The sequence below is a fragment of the Osmia bicornis genome, chromosome 2 (genome assembly GCF_907164935.1).
Source record: "Osmia bicornis bicornis chromosome 2, iOsmBic2.1, whole genome shotgun sequence".
In the NCBI taxonomy this organism is placed as follows: Eukaryota; Metazoa; Arthropoda; class Insecta; order Hymenoptera; family Megachilidae; genus Osmia; species Osmia bicornis.
The window spans coordinates 13,795,679-13,817,305 of record NC_060217.1 but is presented as its reverse complement, the minus strand read 5'-3'; the positions used below and the strand labels follow the sequence as shown (position 1 = coordinate 13,817,305).

Below are 21,627 nucleotides of genomic sequence, written 5' to 3'. Positions count from 1 at the left end.
TTGGAGAATTAGGTACTCGCAGCTGAAATTCAAAGCGAGAAATTTGGAAGATTAGATATTAAAAAATTGAATGGCAACTGTTCTTATTATCATACTGATAATGTAAAGTAAGAAATTAGAATTTAAAAATGAATGAATGATTCAACCTTTGTGAGAAGACCTCTTTAAGTGATCCGCTTCCGACGCAACCGAGTGGTGTGGCGGAAGTGCGCGCTAGTGGACCCAACAGCGTCAGAGGACACACGGAAATTGCTCGTAGGCCCGATGCTCGAATTTGCCATTAAGCTACCGGAAGTGCGTTTGCGAACGCGCCTCCTCCCTCTCTCTCTCTCTCTCTCTCTCTCTCTGCCTCACTGTAAACGTTTGCCTCCTGCGTCTTTTTTTTTTCTCGTTTGCCGACGCGGCTAATTAAATATTCAAATTACGTTTAATTACGTGGTTCGCCCTATTCGAAATTTGCGGTAAATGCTGGCGAATAAACTGAATGTATAGAAACGGGGAATAGTGAGTTTTGAAGAGGAATATTGCATCGAAATAAAATTAGCTGGGAATATTAAAAATGTATCAAAGAGACAGAGAATCATTGATTGACCGACTTCGAGTCTTCTAACGTCGATTTATCGGGAATCCCTTTGGAACGAAGTCAGAAGAGAGTTGATCTCCGAACGATGAGCAATCGGTGGACACAATTTTTGAATTCTCCACGGAGTTCCGTGAATTGAATTCCATTCTTTTTCTTTCCTTCGTCACCGAACGTCGAGTTTGCCTGGTTGAACGCGAATGTTCGAAGATTTGAGAGGCCAAAATCGTGGAACGTGAAATTTCAATGAAAGAGATCGGAGATCCCTCGCTAATGAAATGCATTTCCAGAGAGAGAGAGAGAAAAAGAACGAGAGCCAATGAGAACAGGGATAATAGCGATAAAGAATGGCTGAAGAGGATATTTTATCCGGTGGTACCGAGAGGAATTGGATCAGCTTTTCGTGACGAGGAGATTTTAATGCTGCTCTTTAGTTTTCCTCGTTATTTTCACAGTCTAATGACATCGGCGGAATAAGTAAAATAAATCAATTAAAATTTGATATAGAAATTTTTTAATTAATCTTCGTTGAAATTAAATCGTGGATTAATATGGTTAATCGTCTTCCGGTCGGTAAAGTGATAATGAGAGTTTCGGTAGCGAGGGAAATGAACGTGTTATCGGAGCGAAAATGTAGTATGGTCTGATCAAAGTTGATCTTCGTTTACGTAAATGGCGTAATCAATACACCTGTACAGTATAGCATTCATTATGCTCCATTGAAACACATAGTACTGTATGATTTAGATTCCGAGGATACTCGATGAAAATGAAGTACTGTTTCGTGAACAGATCGAAAACCTACCAGTTATCAGTACATGAATCCTCGTTTGCGTATATGAAAACGAACGTTCTCCATGTATAGGCGGTAAAGTGTTTTTAATGTTTAAACAAAAGTGTGAGGTGTCGAAAATTTAGTTTAGATAATGTCGCTCCTGGAGGTTTTTGTTGCTCTTGACGTTATCATTATCATTTACATTTACATTTCCTTCCTCGCGATTTTCATCATCTCTATTCTCCCTCTTTTCCCCCCGTTTTTCTTTTTCTTCGGCGGTAGCATCACGATAGAAGGGAAAGATAGGTCGAGGTTAAACCCCAGGAGAGCAGCAGGAAATTGCACAGAGCACTCGAGGAGGCCGAGGCGAGAATCCCAGGCCGACGTCTTTTGGTCGTTTCACGTCGTTAGACGGTAAAAGTGCGACGAGAATCAGAAATGAGCAGGCCGTGGCGTGGGTTCGGTTTACGGCGAAATCGTCCGACCACTGACTATGAGAGCAAGGAAATTATAACTGGCTCCGATCCCAGACACTCTTGCTTAGCCTCGTTAGTCTCCTTATCCGTTATCGATAACAACCTCTTCATTCCTGATACGAAATATCTGCAGAAAGTTATTACAAATGCTGCCGGTTAAACGATTCACGGTGGCCAAGCAGGGGTGTTCGAGTGAAAAAGATTGTAAATTTTTCGAAATATCGTGGAAAAGCGAAAAGACAGGTCTAAGCGGAAGCGTGCCTTTTGCTTCTGAAAGAAAACGAAATCTCGTTTTGCCGCGACCTGGTTCAGGGTGTTCTCAGAAATTGGACAAATCGGCAGTGTCTTCTTTTTCCACCGAGCAGACGGGGACAAGGTTCAAAGGGTTTCCGGTCGCTTCTTTCCAGCGTGTTTCCGAGGAGGTTCCTTTGAAACGCATCGAGAGTATTTAATGGAGGAAATGCCGGTAACTTTCGGTGAACCTCCTCCATACGTAGGTACATATAGGTAAATACCGAACCATTGATTCTTACGTTTGAAAAAAATTTGTCAAACCTTAAAAAAGATTGCGTTTCAGTAGACTGTTGATTCACAATCAGAATGATACGGTGGTTGAAACTATAAAAATGTCTGAGAGCAGACGTACGACCGCAAAGGATTGAAGCTTTTAAAGTGAATTTCAAATGACACGCCTTGAATTATCTTGCACTGTACACGTACATATGTAGATCTACATATATTATATTGCTAAGGAAAGGGATAAATGGATTAGTAGCAGTAGCGACTAATCGTAAGAGCGGGGGCGTATCTCGCATTGGATTCACGACATTTACGCCGCGATCAAAGAGAGCTCGAAATTGCGGACAAGGGAGGGAAAAAAGGGTCGCGAGAAAGAGAGAGGAGAGCAGGGAGTAGGAAGCAAAGAGCAGCCAAAGTACATTTTCATAATCGAGTCAAGTACTCCGAGAAGAGTGTCTATTCCGGAATTTTCAGTGGTCTCGTTCTCTTCGTCCCGTCTCGGCTCAAATAAAACGACACATTTTTATCGTCTTTTCTTTTTTCATAGGAAAATTCGTTGTGTAGAAAATTGTTGAAATTACGATAACCAATAAATTGGGTAAATTAATACGAATTGTTCTAATTCGATCAATTGTGTAAGATTAAGCAGAGAGAAGGAGAGAAGGAGAAACATGGCACGAAGCGTCTGAAACTGGTTCGATTTCGAAACTGAATTTCAGTTTCTGTTCGCTATCGAGCAATCAGAAACGCAAGACTTCCCAATTTCTGTATAATCCGGCTTCTCGCGTAGCTGAATATGCATGAACGCGTTCGAGTCATAAGCATTCCGCTACTTAAAATAATTCAGGAAACCGACTGTTCTCCTTCCGTTGATTGCGTTCCATCTGTCTTGGATTCGCAACTAAATACCTTCCTCCAGGAAGGTATTTATTACCGACAAAAATATAATCGAAAATAAGATTTTTTTTAAATCTTCGGAATGATTTAATAACGATAATAAGCCATTAAGGTTAGGTACCGAGTACCGAACTGAAAAATCTTACGAATAAGATGTATTTACTTTCTATCCGTTCAGGAGAAAATAATTTCACTCCCTTTTCGAGTTCATTTATTTCCCCATAAATGTTTTGCTTCTCTGAAAGAAGGATATTTTGTAGGAAAATATTATCAAGAGAAATGCATCGTGCAAAACGCGTTGGTTAACTCTTGACGAATGAAAAATTCGTTCGATTTCGAGCGTTTTTCGTTGCTTCCCGAAGAGAGGAATATCTTGGGAAATTGCTCTCGAGGCCTGGAGGGTTGGAGGGTTAGAGGGTTAGAGGGCAACCGTCTTAACGAGCAGCTCGCAAAATATCACTCGATCGATCGATCTTTCCGAATCCTCGCCGTTCCCATCGAACTTCTCTCGAGCCTGATTACGGAAGCCTCGACGAGGCTCGTGGGTCTCGTGTTACCTCCAGGTAAGAGGGTTCTGCGACCCTCCACTGCGTTTTCAACCAACTCCTTTCCGAGAATGGAACAAGAAAACGAGCGGGTAGAAGGAAAAAAAGTCCGATATACATACCGATAAAGCCTTTATTTTCTCTTTATCGTATTAATATTCTGTCGCGGAGCCTCGAAAACCTGAAGCAAAGCGGAGATAATCAAGAAACAATAAGCCCATAGAGCTCTGCGAATGGTTTCCTTTTTCACGATAGAGCAAAACAAACAGAACAACGAATCGTTGTTGAAATTCGTTTTAATTTCGCCGCTCAACTTCGAGTTCCATTTTCAATATTTACCCGTAAACAGCGGCCAAATAGGGAAAGTGTCGACACTGTAACGACTATATTCTTCTCTCTCACACATTTATATGTATACTCCGTCCAATCTGTTGTCTGGTGAAACAAGTTTCGATTCGATCTAGGGGTTGCCCTACGTGCTCGAGCCGTTACTAAGGGTTAAAAGTCTCAAAGTAGCTGCCCCGTGACCCGGATGTCTCTTAAATTTCAGCCCGAGAAGAATGCTTTTTTCAAGAATATGTTCAGAAAGTAATTTCAAGAAAAATTTACTTCCTCGCTTTTTTCGTGCTTTTTTCTTCCAAGGAACACTCGATCGAATAAGTTTTTTGCCACTTTTTCCTTCAAACAAAGTTACATATATACATTTCTGTTTCGTAAACCATGTTCCCTATTTGATATCTCGTTACGAAATGAAAATTAGTCGGTGGCAAATTGAATTTTCATCAAACAGGCTACGCAACTTTTCAGCCCCATGGACTTTGTAGCGTAGAGGTTGCTTGCCCATGACGATGCAAGTTCTAAGCTTTCGCGATGTCGATGATCGAAGAAAGTTGTTACTTTTGCTAGTTCTATCTCATTCCCCTTCAGTTTACATTCACAGTTTACACGCTAAACAGCTCGAAACTAAAATCAACCTCAATTCACCCTTTCTCTACGTAGGTATATTATCGTTTCAAAGTTGAAAACTCGCATCTGAAAATTAGCTATTCATATTTTTATTATTAATATTATAATTAGATAAAATTCGATAAAACTCGATAAAACTCGATAAAACTCGATTGTCAAGCGACGAAATTGATAGGATAAAATGGGTTTTTCTGTCGCGGAGGAGGGGTTTCGGTGGTGGTTCGGCATAGATCGAGCAGGAGCATCGGGATTCGCGTCACGCTGGAGACGAGACAAGAAAGACCGGAGATAGGCAGTGTGGTTGGAGTTGGAAGAAAATGATAAACGAGACAGGCTTCGATAGAGTTTCGCCGATACACGCCGTGACTGGCAAGAGTTTTCCAAGTTTTTGAATCGTTCGCGAACAGTATCGATGAACTGGCACATCGATAAAACCTTCTACCTTTATTTACCATCCGTTCCATGCTCTAGAAAGATGTTCGACACGAGGAAAAATTGTTTTACCCTTCTCTCCTAAACCAGTCTCTCTTCGCTCGCACAGAAAAATACGATTTTATTTTTCATTTTCCTTTATTTCTTCAATTTCTTTTAATTTCAATTATTGTTACGGTTCTGGATTCACGCAACGGTGAAACGAAGACCACGTGTAATTAAGTATGAGGTTGCTAGGTGAGTTTAAACAGACCACCGATACATCTCTACGGACAACTATAACCCGCTCGTAAATCAGTCTAGTTCAAGCGCTTCGCGTTCTTACTTTTAGAAAATTGTTTAAAACGTAAAATTAATCAGAATGTCAACGTTTATCAAAGAAAAATTTTATACAATATTTTAGAATTAAGTAATTAATTGCTGTAAAAAAAGAAAAACAAATCGTAAATAGAGGAAATAAATCCGTGTCGATTTAAGCTTCGAATCAGCGAGTACAATATTCGATGAAATTCTGTTTATTCGTTTAAAACGCAAAATATTGGCGTACCGACGATAAAAATGGCTCGCAACGTTTTTACGAACCAACAACCACGAAACGTGAAATTAAATTTGTTAGCTGCATACAGTGAACGTTTCCCGGTCGCTTGTAAAAATTGGAAGAGAATAGTTTGCAACATTTTTATGAGTTTTATGTTATGGAATTCCATCTGAAATTCAGTTTGATATACGTCACCTTCAGATTTTTCAGATTTTTCAGATTTTTCAGATTTTTCAGAAAAAAAGGTGTATATTATTTCTGGGAATTTTTATAAAAATTTTTGGAAAATTATTCGTCGAGTTCTCTGAAGAGGAATTCTGGGAATATTCTATTATTCGATAACAAATAATTGATAATTATTCGGTTACGCGGTATAACAATCGTGCAAGATCGGTCTATTAATTGGAGAGTATCGTTAATTATTTTTCGCCGTTGAGAATTATTTGACCGCTGTTAAAAAGGAATATCGAGGCGAATAAATGAGAAACAAATGGGAAATCTGATCGTCGTTATCGAACACGAATATTTGTTTCGCTTGAATCATGAAATATAGTTAACGTTCAAGATTAATTTCACGCTGAATTTCTGTTTCTCTGGGGGCTAACAAATCTCAATTTCGATACGATGCTGATACGATCAGCCCGATTATTTATAATAATCTTTGACCTATTATTGAGAAAATAAAATAATTACAGGCAAGTTATTTGAAGTAGAAACAACGCAACAGGAGGAACAAGAAGAGCCTCTTTGAAAGTAGACGCTATTTCCTGCTGATTGCCCAGACTGTTCCGTCTTCCACGATGGAAACACGATCTTCGTTGCGATGTTTGACAAGTAGGAAGATTACAAGCCAAAGACACGACAGCAGATAGCAGATAGCAGATAGCAGATAGGAGACGGCATGCAGCTTCTCACGAAAGTCGATTCAAGCTCGTCTGTCGAAGTAATTAGTACAAATTGCTCGCTATTTCCTAATAGAGTCGACTGACGCTGCTCTAATTGCTGTCTTCAGAATGTTTATATTTACTCAGTCATCCATCGCGTTTGGTAAACGCGAAAAAGTCCAAGTAAATCCATTCATCTTAGCTATCCAGCGCGCAACACGGAAAGACATTGTTTCGAAGTAGAAAAATTCAATACGAATAGTTGAAAAATCGTTACAACTTGGCCGAAGAAGAAAAATCGTAAATTTGTAGATCCTCGACGATAACACGGAGCTTTCAGGGAATTTTCAACTTTTTTTGCGGAAAGACATTTATGATTCTTGACGGAAAAAGTTTCTATAGAAATGGGTATATGAAAAATGTTATCTTTGAGAGATACGACTTGTTTCACTTGCAGCATATATTCAAGATTTTGCTGCCTTTGTCTTGTCACGTTTTACCAGTACATTCTGCGAATAGAAACGAGCAGAAAGTATCGTATAAATGTAAATTTGTAATTTTTATTTAAATAAAAACAGTGGCACGGTGGTAGCAGAGTGGTTTGAAAGATGAAAAACAGGCGTGAATTCATTGCTAGATTTATTGTTAGAAAATTGAATAAAAGTTCATTAGAGAACGATTGGCGCAAAGGGACTGGATTAACAGAGAGATTTCAGCTTTGTTCCTCTTTAAGGACATTAGGAGGGCGGTGTGGCTCGTTTGTTCGAGCCGGAAGATCAGAGGTCGCAAATTACAGGCTAGGTCCTGACAATGAGTCAAGTGCACTCGCAAAGACATTGCGGTTCGACGAATACGTTCGCATCGGTGTTCGATTCAAGAGGAATCGCTAACGGTGCAGTCGTTAGTTAATTCATCAAATCACGGCCACCACTGTCTAATTAACGACACGTTTGATTACGCTTCGCGACCGACTACCTACTTTGTCGTGTTTCCTACGTTTATAGCTCACCCCTATTACGTATCTAAAACCTGAAGAGGGTGGTTAAATAAATTTTAGACTTTCGTTTCTAATTTTACTTGAATTTTAATCCGTTACTTTTGTTTCGAGGGAAATGGCATGGGAATCTGACATCTCGATCAGAAATCAGAAAACGTTTCAATTGCCGTATGAAATGAAATGAAACGAAACGAAACGAAACGCGTGAAAAACGTTTTCCCTCGCTGCAACCAATCCCGTTTTTCACACTTATCCTCGAAACAGTGGAGGCTTTTAAGCGGGGACAATTAGAGCCCTTCTTTATTATTCGCGCAATGGTAAATGGTTCGCGTGGCCGTTCCGACGCGACGTGTGCGATTTTCCGTGTAACCGAGGGAACGAAATTAGCGATAAATAAAGAACAGGAGGATCAACGACGAACGATAATGAATAGCGAAACGAGCGACGAGTACGCTATTATAGAAGCACGGTAACGACAAGGAGGATCTAGCGTTACACGCGGCAAGGTGAGAAGCAACCCTCGTTGCCAACCCCTTTTCATACCCACCCCAGGTCACCCTTATTTGTTCGTCGAGTCCCGCCGCAAACAATGAGGGAGGATTACGGCCTGTTTACTGTGAATTGAAATTCTTGTAAATTTCCTCTTTGCCGAGGGGGATGTTGGCTCGATTCGTCGGTATTCACGGTATGCCGAATGACTGAAGGATTTCCTAAGATCCGGCACGCAGACTATGCGCTTCGTGCTCTTTCTTCTTCTGTTTCATCGTTTTTTCACAGTGTATGTACAAATCGTGATACACATTGAAAATTCTTGGAAATGGATTTTCACGAGGTATTTTCGAATTACTTGATAATATTGTATGATTTCATTGGAAATCCGAGTCTTTGATTCACACACTGCCACGTTTCATTGTTTCGGTTAATTAGCCAGGGATTATTAATTACAAATCACTGATTGCTTATCACGTTTCAACGCGGTAATACACGATCGATCTATTACGATTGTAACAGATTGCAAAATTGTGAGATCAAAGCGGTGGTTGTAAATTAAAATCTCGTATCGCGTGTTCCCAAATAATACCACTTTATAGAGTACTAGTCGCCATATATTATTACGTTTATCGAAGGAAATATGAGAAAGAGGTTAAACGCTATTCAGCTGGTGAGTATTACTTAAATGTTCGTTTTCATCGCGAATCAAAGGGTATTTTCATTCTCCGCATCGTTGCAACGGAACACGAATGCACTGTCACTGAATACAAATCGTATTATCGTTGGAAATCCGATTACAAAGGTGTTTTATGTTCGCGCTATTGCGAGCATTCGCGTTACTTCATTCTTTGCTCCCTCCTTTAATCCTCTTACACGTTGCGCTGCGAGAGAAAGAAAAAGGGATGAAAGAATGTATGTTCTTATGCATTTTCTTCTTAATACACGAGCGGTTGTCATAAAATTGCCGTTTCCAACTTTCCGTCTGTCTGAACGAAAGGGTTAATTTCCTATCCGAGTGTATTCTAATTCTGTTTCGTGGGCCATCGTCAAAGAGAACGTCCGCGTTCTGCAAATACCGGTCCCTCTTCTTGTCGCTTTGCCCGTAAACCTAATTGCCGGGCCCGGGCTGATCGGCTAGCCAGCTAACACCCACTCCTAACGCTTCCGCACCCTGTATTTCTCGCTATCGTAATTTGTACGCTCAATTATCTCCATTGTTCCCATGATCGGGCGCGAACACAATCGATATACAATGGGCGTTTTCGTTTGTTTGCTAACCTCCGCTTCGGTCCGCCACAAAGCGCGTCCGAACGGAGCAAAGCGTACAGCTACGTGGCTGGAATCAACGTCGGAATCAACGCTGCAATCGGCAGCATAGATCACATCCACCACCACCCGAACAAATAGAAACAGAATGTACTGCCGTTTAATCATTTTCAATGTCTAACTGCTGCGGCATTCTTCTTCCTTCCTTTTACCACCAACTCTGAAGGGTTATTTGTCTTGTTGCTGAGCTGCTGAGCTTTTCATCCGACCTCTTTCAATTCATCCTCCAACGTATTTCCTCAGATTTTCTATCATGATTTCGATCTTTTGATTTGATTGTTTCCAGCATACCTAAAAAATTCTAACTCGTTTTGTTCACATCATTTTGGACAGAAGACGACAGAAGACGACAGAAGACGACAGAAGACGACAGAAGACGACAGAAGACGACAGAAGACTCACAGTGAGCTTTTCATTAAAGCCGTTTGATATTGTCAGTGTTGCAATAGTGTAAAGTTTGCATAGTGGTTTAGAACTTGCTGGAATTGTGGGAAGATCTGGTTAACGCCCTGGGTTGTTGCGGCAGAACTTTCTCCTTAACGCGTTTCTCGGTATTTCGTATCAAAGGTATCCCGTATCAGAGGAAAAAATTTTTATTCGTATCTATGTAAAAATATTTTCGTCGAAAGTTAGAAAGCAGGTTGGAAACGCAATAAACAGACTATGCACCGGTTTGCTCAATTCACAGCCGCAATTTCTACTTCTCCTTTTCGTATACCTTGGCCCGAGTAAATACTTGGAGACCCTGTAGATTGCTCGTCCCCGAGATGCATCGTTTTGCCAGAGACGTTTTGCATGTTCCTATATGTAGGTATACCGGTAAATTAAGATTGCCACTGTTTGCGGAACTCTCCTACGACACCAGCTACACAATCTTGCTCGAGTTGACCAGTTTCGGTCGGGTCGGGTCGGGTCGAGTCGAGTGATCGTAGGTAGCAGTTTCGGTGATACACCGACGATCCTTCTTATCCTGTAGACTGATTAAAAAATAATTTAATAGGATATTTAGGTTGAAGGATAGACGCGTTTCGAATTACGTTCGTTAAGGAAGTTTCGAGTAAATACGCGATCCTATGGTGGAAAAGATCGCCTGACCAAGTTCGACGGCTCATTATTTCCAATTTGAAGGGATCCTTGCCTCCTTGCCTCCTTGCTGACGGCCATTTCGCGGAGTTAGTTGCAAATTACTAGGGAAATTACAACGTCGGCTCGGTCTGACTCGGCCAGACTCGGCCAGGTGTAATTTCACCGGCACGATAGTCGAAATCGCTGGATGCTATCTCTATCGGGGGCTTTAACCAACCAACGTTTAGTTCATCGATTTAACTCCACTATGTATCCCTCGCTTGCCTCCTTACATTTCCACTTTTACTTCAGTTTAGAAAAAATTTGGAAATTAGAAGAGAATAGTGAGTTAAATTTCATAAAAGTTGAAGTTTTCAATTTTGTTTAGTTGTAGAGAGAGAGAGAGAGAGAGAAAAAAGAAAGACAACTGCGCAGAGAGGAAAAATAGAAATCGTAACGATTTCACTTGCGATTTACACGAATCTCGTAACCTTTGATCCACAAATCACGTCAATTAAAGCCCCTGGTCTGTTGAGCCACGTAAATTGGGAAACGTAGCCACGATCGATACGGTTGACCCCTCGATCCCTCGACCCCCGATCCTCCAGGACGATTGTGAACTATTTTAACCTGGACGTTTCCATTTTGCCGGCTCCGTGGTCTCCGCTGTAATTGCAGCTTGCGTTATGCAAGACGACCAGACAAGAGAGACACGACGTAACCGCATTTTGCCAGCGTAATTTCGTGCCGTCAACTTTAACCCTTTGCTCTCGAACCGTGCTGATTATTCCTTACACTCGCCTTACACAGTGGTTATGATTGACGTATACTACTGATAGCGAGCAAGTTCTCACTTTTCTTACTTCGTTTTACAACTAACTTTACGGATATTTCCTGAAGTTTGATATTAAAATTTTGCTCGAGACACTGGAGACGAATAGATAGGAGCAGCGTGAAAACGATTGTTATTTCCTTGTAATCCGTATGCTGCGTCGTGCCGTACCGCGTCGCGCCGCGCCGCGCCGCGCCGCGCCGCGCCGGTCTAATCTTTGGATTCATGAATGAAAAGGAAGGAAAGTTTCATACCGCTGAAACTTCGAATCTCACGAGGTAACGATAAATCGAGAGATATATGGAATAACTTTTTATTGCGGTCGACCGGCTCGTGGGTATAAATTTTCCTCCTCTTGTCATCGCTAATTCAGAACGCGACGAATTGCGTCCATTCACTTTGTTTTATCTTTAACAAATTTTAATGATATCATTGCTATTAAGACCGGAGTATTTATATAATAGTTTCTCTACGTCTGAAGGTTGTTCGATGACGAACGAGACCATCGTGAAATGTACAGCTATTTCATTACTACAATCTCGTGATTGATTGCATCGCGTAGATAAACGCGTCTCGCGTCGAGTTAACGTCAGATATTATTTAAATGAATTATTATCGAGGTCGGTTCGTTCACCGGTCCTTGAACTCTTCTAGATTTCTATCTAGATTATCTATTCTTATAATACCTAGATGTTCCATCTTTTTATTATAAACTTTTTAAATATTTGGGAGTTTTTTCTTATTTCAACCTTTTTCTCTGAACCTAATTCACGCTTCTCCGTGTTCACGTGTTACGGTTTCAAAGTTAAATATTTTTCTGTTTGGTCGTGAAAACATCAGGAAGGAAAGAAAAATCGACCAAGAAATATTTCAACGTTTTTTTTTCCATGATACGTTGACCGTCGTTGGTCGGACGTTTGAGTTATCGAAAAATCTTTTATGTACGATCGATTTTTCTCTGCGATGCGACGCGACGCGACGGTCAGCTTGAAAAATATGTACCAAGCGCGTTTAAATTTCATGGAGCAATTGTTGTAGCATACTTTCTCAACCAACAAAGATTCGAAATTTCAAGCAACTCGATCTATCTTTTAGTTAAATTGAAAACGCCAGTCTAGACGTGATAGAAAATTCAGCGAAGGGCTCTCGTGATACAGAGTGGAAGAAAAACAGGAAACAACGTTACATTTTCCCCATCAACTCGGGGCCCATGAAACTTGGAATCTAGACGGATTCGTCAGCAGCACCGAGCAGACACTCTCGATTAATCCCAGTCTAGCTTGATTCTTTTATTTTCTTTTTTTTTTTTTTGCTTTCAGTCGTTGAAAGAGAAACCGTAGCACGAGGGGCGGAGAAGGCGGTGGAGAAGGGCAGAGAGAAAGGAATTTCGGTGGAAAAGGAAAGGAGGCAAAATGGGAGAGAATCATCATCAACTACAGCAAGAGCAGCAGCAGCAGCAACAGCAGCAGCAGCAGCAGCAGCAGCCGGTTCTTCGTTCGATCAACAACGTGCACAGGTCGTTTGTTAAGTTTATTAACAAGACGCTGCACAGTGTAATTTTGTATTGGATCGACTATCAAGGTCAGGCAGTCAGCTACGGTGTATTGGCACCTGGTGATTGCCGCGATATCGATACGTTTGTCACTCATCCGTGGATCTTCGTAGACAAGGAGACCAGAGACAGGTAGGATTCCAGTTAACTCTTCCAGTTAAGAAAGAGTATTTTCATCGAACTTCGGTAACTGTCGTATTCAGGTATACAGTGAATCAGAAGGACGTATTCTTTCCCGAGCCATGGTTCGTCAGGTATCGAGGGCTAAGGCGAAGCGAGTTGCCGCAAAGATTCGAAAGAACGAACGTCTATATCATCTTGCCTGTTTACACGCTTCGCGAGTTGTCTTTGAGAGCGATCAAAAGGCGACTGACTTATGATCGTCAAGCGTTTCAACTGGACATTCCGAGGAGTCTTCAGCACGAACTGGCGATCATGTTGCCGCGAAACGACGACGAAAACGAGGAAGATGTAGACGAGAACGAGGACGATCATGGTAGTCGAAATTCTTAGCGATCGATCCTGAGTCTTCTTGACCATTCACCAGTAAGTCGATCACACTCGAACGATTCTATTGATATTCTCCGGGGGATCGGATGTATCGAGAAGTTCGCGAGAAAAGTGACGCTAAGGAAATTTATCTTTCTCTGCTTTTCCATCTTCAAAGAGATCCTTTCCAATCGAATTTTTCGGTTTTTCATGATGCAATATTCAGACTGCTATCTACTCAACGCTTCTGAATACACATAGACGAGTTTATTGAGCTTTTCTTAATACTTTATCCTATAGAAACCTCATAATTCGTCAAAAGTCTCGCCAAGTATTATAATTATAATCGTCTTAACGCATCGTGGATTATGTTGCTTTTCTCTCGAAAAATCGCGCGATACGTGTACATACATACTTACCTGTAAAATATGTATCTTATCGTTTGAATCTTTTCTCAAACTCGTCGAAATTCTTGGATAGTTTTTCAATCCTTTTTTCGACAGCTTAAAGGCAATAGTAAATTGGGAAAGAATTTTTGAAAAACGGGTCGAAACGTGCCATCTTTATCTCTCTTATCGTTAATTAGCAATCGTTCGAAAGAATACAGTACATTTATACACAATTTTTATCGAGCTTCTTAATTATTTTGAAACATCATTTATTACTTAATTTTAATATTCTGATCATAGCTAATTAAAAAATTTATTTAATTAGCAATTGTTATATTATCGATTGTAGATCATCGATGAAATCGGTGTTGCAATGAAAACAGAATCAGTGGTATTTTTTACACTTGATATTTTTGTAATCAATACATACTCGCTCCGATCGTTTATAACAACTTATACAGTGGCAATCTCTTACTAGTTCGATGTAAGTTATTCCCATTCCAAGTATATTAATTTTAAAATACTTTTATTAAAGAGTGAACATTCTTTTTTTGTTTTTTTTTTGTTTTTTTGTTTCTTTTGTTTTATTAGAACTGTTATGAAAATTCGAATATTTGACAATTAAATATTCTATACGTTTATCACCCAAATTCCAAATATTTTACGCGTTTGTTCATTTTAAAGAGACACATTTAACAAACGATAAAATAAAGCAATAAAGATATTTCAAACGATATTAGATTTTCATTCATAGTACCAATCGAACAAGATAATGATCCTACATTTTACTATACCGTTTCCTAAAAATCCTTTCAGCTTTCCATCAATCATCATTTCGAATCGAAGAGAAATGAAAAGAAGATCCTTTTCCTAAACGCCAGAAATATAACAGAAATGTCGAAAACAAGAGGATGCATTGTCTGTGAGCCATCGCATCGACCAAAGGGAATCCAAAAGACGATCAACGTTTCCAGAGAGGGTAAATCGCGACGGCTGGTCGGTAATCCAGCCTCGTTTCCGCAATTCGTAAGTAGAGTTAGAAAGTTATTAAACCGTTCCTCCTACCTAACCGTCCTTCCGTAATCAACCATGCGCGGCTATACCTATACCGAACAACTTTCCTTCGGCATGTTCCCGTCTAGCGAAGTGCATACGTGCTTTGATTAACCATTAGCCGAGTAAAATACACTTGGCCACGAAACAGAAACGGACTCGAAACATCTACGCTTTTCGTAGAATAATATCTACCGGCTATTATCGTCTGTGTCAAGATTTTGGTTACTCGAGCCCTTTTCCCTCGTTTGTTGGAAAAGCAAATTTTCATTTGAAATTCGCGTCTTTCGTCGCTATTATACATACGGTACTAACGATAAGTAAAGGACGAAGTGAGGCGAGATCCGTTGATGACGATTATTATCCGCGGAGACGACGGTCAATTAAATACACGGCAAATGGACTTTGGTTACTACCTCGTTAATCCAGTTCGTTCCTAATGGATCTTAAACGCAGCATGAAATGTCACAGAGTGGTGGAAATCTAATGAGCCACCTGCAGGAAATCTTGCAATGGTAACGTTCTCGCGAGATTCATCAAGTAGATCGTTTCTTCCAGTAGCACCCGTACCAGCCACTTTGATCTCATACCTGTCTCGTTTAACGTTCAAACTCTATTTTAAACGGAAGACGAAGACATTAACACTTTGATGGCTCTTAACTTTGACGCAATGAAAAAGGTACTGCTGCATTAACTGCTCGTAATCTTTCCAAGTTCACAGACCTATTAGACTGTTTCTTGTTTCTTGTTTCTTTTAATACATTTCTATATTCAGATTTATTCTAGTTTTTATATTTTTCACAAATATTCCAGATGGTAATGAATTTTAAATAATTCGCACGTAAATCCATCACAGTTTGTAAAATTTCTACTTGCCATCAATCTCTGTCCCATTTAACGCTATATCGAGAGAGTAACGATGAAACGTGTCGATAAATAGTTTGAAAGAAGAAACGTTTCCGGGGTTTTGTACTCGGTTGAATCGTTTGGACGAAGAGAGAAGGTGAAAAGGGAGAACATGGTGGAAGAATACCCTGTTTGCGGTATTCAAACACTCATCGGTTTTACATTGAACGTGGCTCGGCGCACCGGCTCGGTTTAGCTTTTATTTACACACGAAAATACGTTTCGTGACTCGTGATTCGTGACTCGTGACTCGTCACTCGTGACTGGTATCTTTGTCGTGACCCATTACGTATAGGTACAGCTTCATTCTGGCGACTGGGACAGTTCTCTAGCTCTATTTCAAAATTTTGCAAGAAATTACTATTGCTATTTTAATTAACTTAATTAGATGCTTCTCTTTGAATATTGTCATTCGAAAGTTATAAATCTGCCGAATTCTGCTGTTTTGAAAATAGAATATAGTAGTAGATGTTGCAATTTATAAATATATAAAGAATCATTACATATCTTGGAGTTAAATTTTGAAATTGCAATAGGGAAGCTATTGAGCCGTTAATACTCTCATTTTGCGAAATAATATTTTGATACTGTATTGCAATCTACCAACGCGTAGGAAACCATTATCTCGGCGTTAAATTTTCAAATTTACAATAACCAAGTTATCAACCCGTTAATACTCTCGTTATATAAGCTAATACTTTGACGTAGCACTTCGTGTTTCAATCTCTAAGGGTGCAGAGAAGCATTATCTTACAATTAGTATGCAATTTTCAAACTAGCAATACAGTTATCCACTCGTTAATATTTTCATTTCACGAATCAATAGTTGAACATAGTACACTACTGTTAACAAAAATCGTTATGCAAACGGAACCTTTCTTCCGCTTCTCTTTACCTCTCGGGCCGCGATTACGCTTCTGATTTCCCAATACTCGTCCGGTCGATGAACGCGATAAACGCGATAAACGCGATGAACCCGATAAATGAATGGTCGGTGGAATTATTTTCTTCGAACGAACCAGTCCTGATCACAGAAATGCTAGGCGTCCAAATTACGCCGACGCTGACGCTGACGCCGACGCCGACGCCGACGCCGACGCCGACGCCGACGTCGACACAAGCATCATAATTCATTAGACGCGCGTCAATACGTAGAAATAATGAGCCAGGAATCTTGCATCGGCCTCTATTTTCCAGTCTGACCTTAACTTGATTTTTATCGTGTTCGAGCTCGATTGATTACACCATCGATCGAATATTATTTAACTATTTCCCTTGTATAAAACCGCTTAAAACGTGATCGTTCAAACAGTAACATTTAGCGGAACAATTGGAATTAACACACTAGAGGCATCAGAGAGCAAATGTTTTGATTCCTCGTTGATCTGCAAATACCGAGAAAACGCGTTGAATAGAGGGGGAATGATAGCTGGATTTATAACGGGGAGCGATACGATCGAAGTAGGAATAAAAGTATGGTCAGAGTTGTAATGATATAAAGGGTGAATAGAGAACGGTTGAATGGGTCGCGTAGGTATTACGAATATCACGGAGTAAACTAAATAGCTAGACGGAAAGGGAGAGATGAATCTGCGTGGCCACAGGAAATGCCGTTCGCGAAACACCGGTTCACCGTTGTTTATCTCTCGTCGCATCCGTTTTAATGCCCGTTATAATCGCACGGAATGAAAAGCCAATGGGTTCCACTCTTTGACGCGATATTTCGACATTAATCCCCTTCTATGTCTGTCGTCCTTCCCGTCCTTCCCGTCCTTCTCGTTTCGAAATTGTTGCAAAACGAGCGTGAACGTTCGTATAGTAATTAGTTGGCCGGCAGAACGGCCGTTATCGCGTGTTCCCGCATAAATAATGCAATCACACGGGGGCCAAAGGTAAATTACGCGGCTGCTTTGTTTGCTCTCAATGGGATGCCTAATAAATGTTAATTACCAATTACTCGCTTCTCTTAACCCTTTGCCGTAGCGAACACAGGGATCTTTTTTAGATTCTTTCAGGGTTTCGTTTGTCGGTGCCTCTGCTTTTCTTCTTGTTTCAAATAAAAATAATTTCTAATTCGAACAGACGAGCCGAGTAATTGGTACGATGTTTGCGCTCCATCCGTGTGCGGATGGAGAGAGAAAGAGGATCATCGCGGGGATGAAATTAATAATATGAGATTCGTAATGGAAGATCCGCTGGAATTAATAAGCGTCATAATTACTTGGGAAATTGAAAGGCGAACTTAATTAGCGACTTGAAATTTTAAAGGGAAAACTTGTGGGGGTAAGTCCCGGGGGTAAGATGGTTTAACGTTAAATTATGTTGTTGACTCAATTTATGATGGACTTTTTCATTTGTCATACAGGGTTGAAAATTCAATTTTCGACATATGAACCGATTGACAGACAACCGCTAATTAAATTTTCAGAGAAACTTCTTGCCTGGACAATTTCGTGCCTGGAATTTCCATTTTACATTAATTACACGCAGCTGGTTTTGTTCCCTCGCACGCGCTGCTGCGTTCGCGTCCATAGATCCTGTTTCTCACGGCCATATTTAGCCGTATGTTAAATCCCATCGCAAAATTCGACTCCTCTCTTGGTCCGTCTCGTATTTTTTTCTTTTCTCCTTCTAATTTTTGTTAATTTAAATGATAAAAAAAATTAGTTGCATTTCTAGACGAGACGGGGCCGGGGCCGGGGCCGGGGCCGGGGCCGGGGCCGGGGCCTGGGCCTGGGATGCAGTTTGCTTTGAGTCACGATTTATATGTTTGTAAACATATTTACCTGTCGGTTTGTTTCGCATTTACCTTGATTCATTTCGCGTGGATCAGTTTACCGGTGGCTGACCTAATGCGATAAATAATCCGCGACAAATGTCCCTGTCGAAATGTTGATCGTTCGTTATCCCAACAGACTCTGTATACCTAAAGCAATCCAGGGTCGAAGTTGAAGTTTCGATAACAGACATTTCCTCAAATACCTACCGTAAAAAAATAGGGTTAACGTGTTTCTATAGAAATCTTAATTTCCTAATTCGTCGAACGCAATTTGCGAGGAACAATTCGTGGTACACGTCTAATTTGCAGTTAGCCGCACAGCAACTATAAAGCAATTAGTAGCTGTAAATAGATGTTAATTATAAGTAACTGGAAGAAAACGGTAACGCGTCGTGTCGATTGTTCTTCTAATGAGATTTCGACGACCGCGTTCCGTAGGATGCAGTCAACCCCTCTGTTACGTTCGCCACGACTTGGCGATTGCTAATTAATTGGCGCGCTAATTAGGACAGCCTGGCTGGAACGTTTGTGCAGCCTCCCTTGGAAATGTCGAAGCTTCGATACGTACGTATCTACGTCTTGATTGCAGTGCCCTTTATTGAATTTATGCGTTATATCTAATCCTTGTGCGATATATGTAATGCGTGACATGGTTGAAAGTTGTTGAAATTTTACTCCTTTTTCAATTCGATTTCTCGTTTAATAAAAACTCAACGTTTCATGTTAATTAATCATTTTCGAATACGATACAAATCCAGCTTTTCGTGTTCCATTTACGAGCGTATTTTGAAACGGTAGATCGATACGTCTATCGAACAATATTATCAGTGTCAATTCCGTGTCCTGTATTTAGTTGAACCAAATATTTGGTCCATTAGTAGTAATCCAGGGTAACTAAGTTATTTCGATTAAAACGTTGCACCGCGCCGGTTAATTTATCCGTGGATCTTGCTACATTACGTATCTACTTGAAAATTGTAAAATCATTCGAATATCGAGATCGCGATCTCGCGAGAGGTTAAAAGGGGTAGACGATTCGTCGAATGAAATGCAATTAAATCGTTAACGAGAATATTGCGATATTAAAATCTCCTCGAAATTTAACGACTGGAAATATTAATTAAAATACATTGCGATAAATAAATTTTCCAGCATGGAAAATGAAAGAGGGAAAAAAAATGGAGAAAAATCATCGTAAATGTTTACTCGATATCCTGACTGTGTGAATATGGAAAATTAAAAAACATTTGCGGTTGTTTTTATACAAAGTAAATAGATATAATCAAACATGGCTGCAGTCAATCTGCTGGCGTTAAGTATATCGTTGTCAAATGTAATCCTTCGAGTATTGATTCGGCTCACATTTCGCACGTATGGTATTTCCTAGCCGCGTTTCGCGCTAATTACCTCTATACGAGCACATTTACAGCCACTTGCCGTATTGTTCCTCTATCGTTGCTTCGATGTTAATGGATTCGACAGGCTGTCAAAATCTCGACCGGTCGCAAAAGGACTCGCGAGATCCACAGCGGTCGTTCTAATTAGCGCGTTAATTAATTAGCAACCGTCAATTTGCCGTCCGGTATGGCGAGTGATTACAAATTTCCACCTGGACGATATTAAAACTCCATAACACTTGGAAAATTAACAACGTGCAATTAGCGAACGTGTCGAGCATCCCTCCCCGTTCTCAGTCCTCAGTCCTCAGTCCTCAGTCCTCAGTTTCACCCTTCATTTAAACGCGAATTAACTGGTTCGTACTCGTGGACAAATTTTCATGGAAAATCATCGGGGAGGAAAAAGTTTATCCTCTGAATAATCCTTCCTACCAACATGAATTGTCACGAGAGCTCTCGAAATTTTATCCCACAACTAAACTGATAGATTTTAATCAATTTCCAAGGAAAATTTGGGAATAAAAAGAGGAGGTAGGAGGAGGGAAATTCATTGAAGGATAATCGCGGTTTTCCGGTTGCAATTCCGAACGCGTTCACATGTAATACGAATGATGGATTCCCTCGGGGCCAGGGGTTTGTTCGAGATTCGATCGGCGATCGTGTACGCAGGAAATTTACCTACCTTCGACCATCTCTCGGACTGTTGGTGCTTTTTCCTTTGGTCGCACACCCTCTTCCGGACGGCGCGGCGGTCTGGCCACCACCCTCCATGTCTGACTCTTAACCGATAATTAATTAATCGCAGCATCCCCTTTCCGGGTCCGCGGGGATTGATTCTCGTTAGCGCGTCTAACGCCATCCGTTGCAGAAGGAGTGGTTGCCTGCCCCCTCCCCCATTGCTATCCACTGTAAATTGCACTCTCTGATCTCTCTTCTCTGCTTGGAATTCCTCTGCCACCACAGAGAGATTCCAGCGACCAAGTTTTTTTGAATTTCACGACGATCCATCGTCCTGTTGCCCCTTCAAAGTTTTCCCAACGAGAAACCGGTGAAATGAAATTAAACGAGGGATACTTTCGAATCGTACAAATCGATTCATCGATACGCGATGCCATAGCAAATTCTATTTTCAACGAGATTGGAAATTTGAATTAACAAGCATAACGTATTTCATTAATTTAATAAATTAATATCAATATAGCTTTGTTATTGAAAGGTTACGTTACACAAGTTTTAATATAATGTCGAAATTACCATAATAGTATCCTTTTTTATCAATTAGCCTTTAATATTGATTTATCGTAAGAGGAGTTGTACGCTGCGAGAATGAGTCAATTACAATTCATTAGCGACTCGACATCGTATCAGGTGATCATTCAATGATGAAACGTGGTATGCAGTCAGATATGCACATTCAATGTGATTATCCTGCGATTCTTCTGTTAGCCGGTATAATTATCTGAATGTTCATCCAACTGCGATACTAATCAGAGATTTTGAAAGAAAGGTTGAAAATTGATCGGATAGAATAGCGGTAGGTGGATGAAAAATCCAAGTTTCACGAATGCAAGTAGCAGGACTGAACGTATGATCAGACTTTCATTTCATCACCTTTGACCGTGGATAACGTTGACGGGTAAACGTGTACACGCGTGCCAGCGCAGTTTGGCCCAGAGAATACTTTATCGTGCATGAATAATGTATCCCAACGGAGCTGATAGCGCGTGGTCCAACATTT

General features: G+C 40.5%; 1 protein-coding gene across 2 annotated transcripts in view; it reads left to right on the top strand.

The window, feature by feature from the left end:
- Positions 1-14,659, top strand: part of LOC114875832 (von Hippel-Lindau disease tumor suppressor) — a 34,111-nt gene extending 19,452 nt beyond the window's left edge. Inside the window, exons 2-4 of one of the 2 annotated variants that reach the window (XM_029186579.1) lie at positions 12,644-13,008; positions 13,080-13,422; positions 14,571-14,659. In XM_029186579.1, coding sequence (XP_029042412.1) covers positions 12,737-13,008; positions 13,080-13,389 — 582 coding nt within the window. In that variant the 5' untranslated portion in view covers positions 12,644-12,736 and the 3' untranslated portion in view covers positions 13,390-13,422; positions 14,571-14,659. Of the gene's footprint in view, positions 1-12,643; positions 13,009-13,079; positions 14,489-14,570 lie in introns of those variants that run through there. The other variant, XM_029186578.2, reaches the window with a different exon arrangement.
- Positions 14,660-21,627: the final 6,968 nt, after the last annotated feature.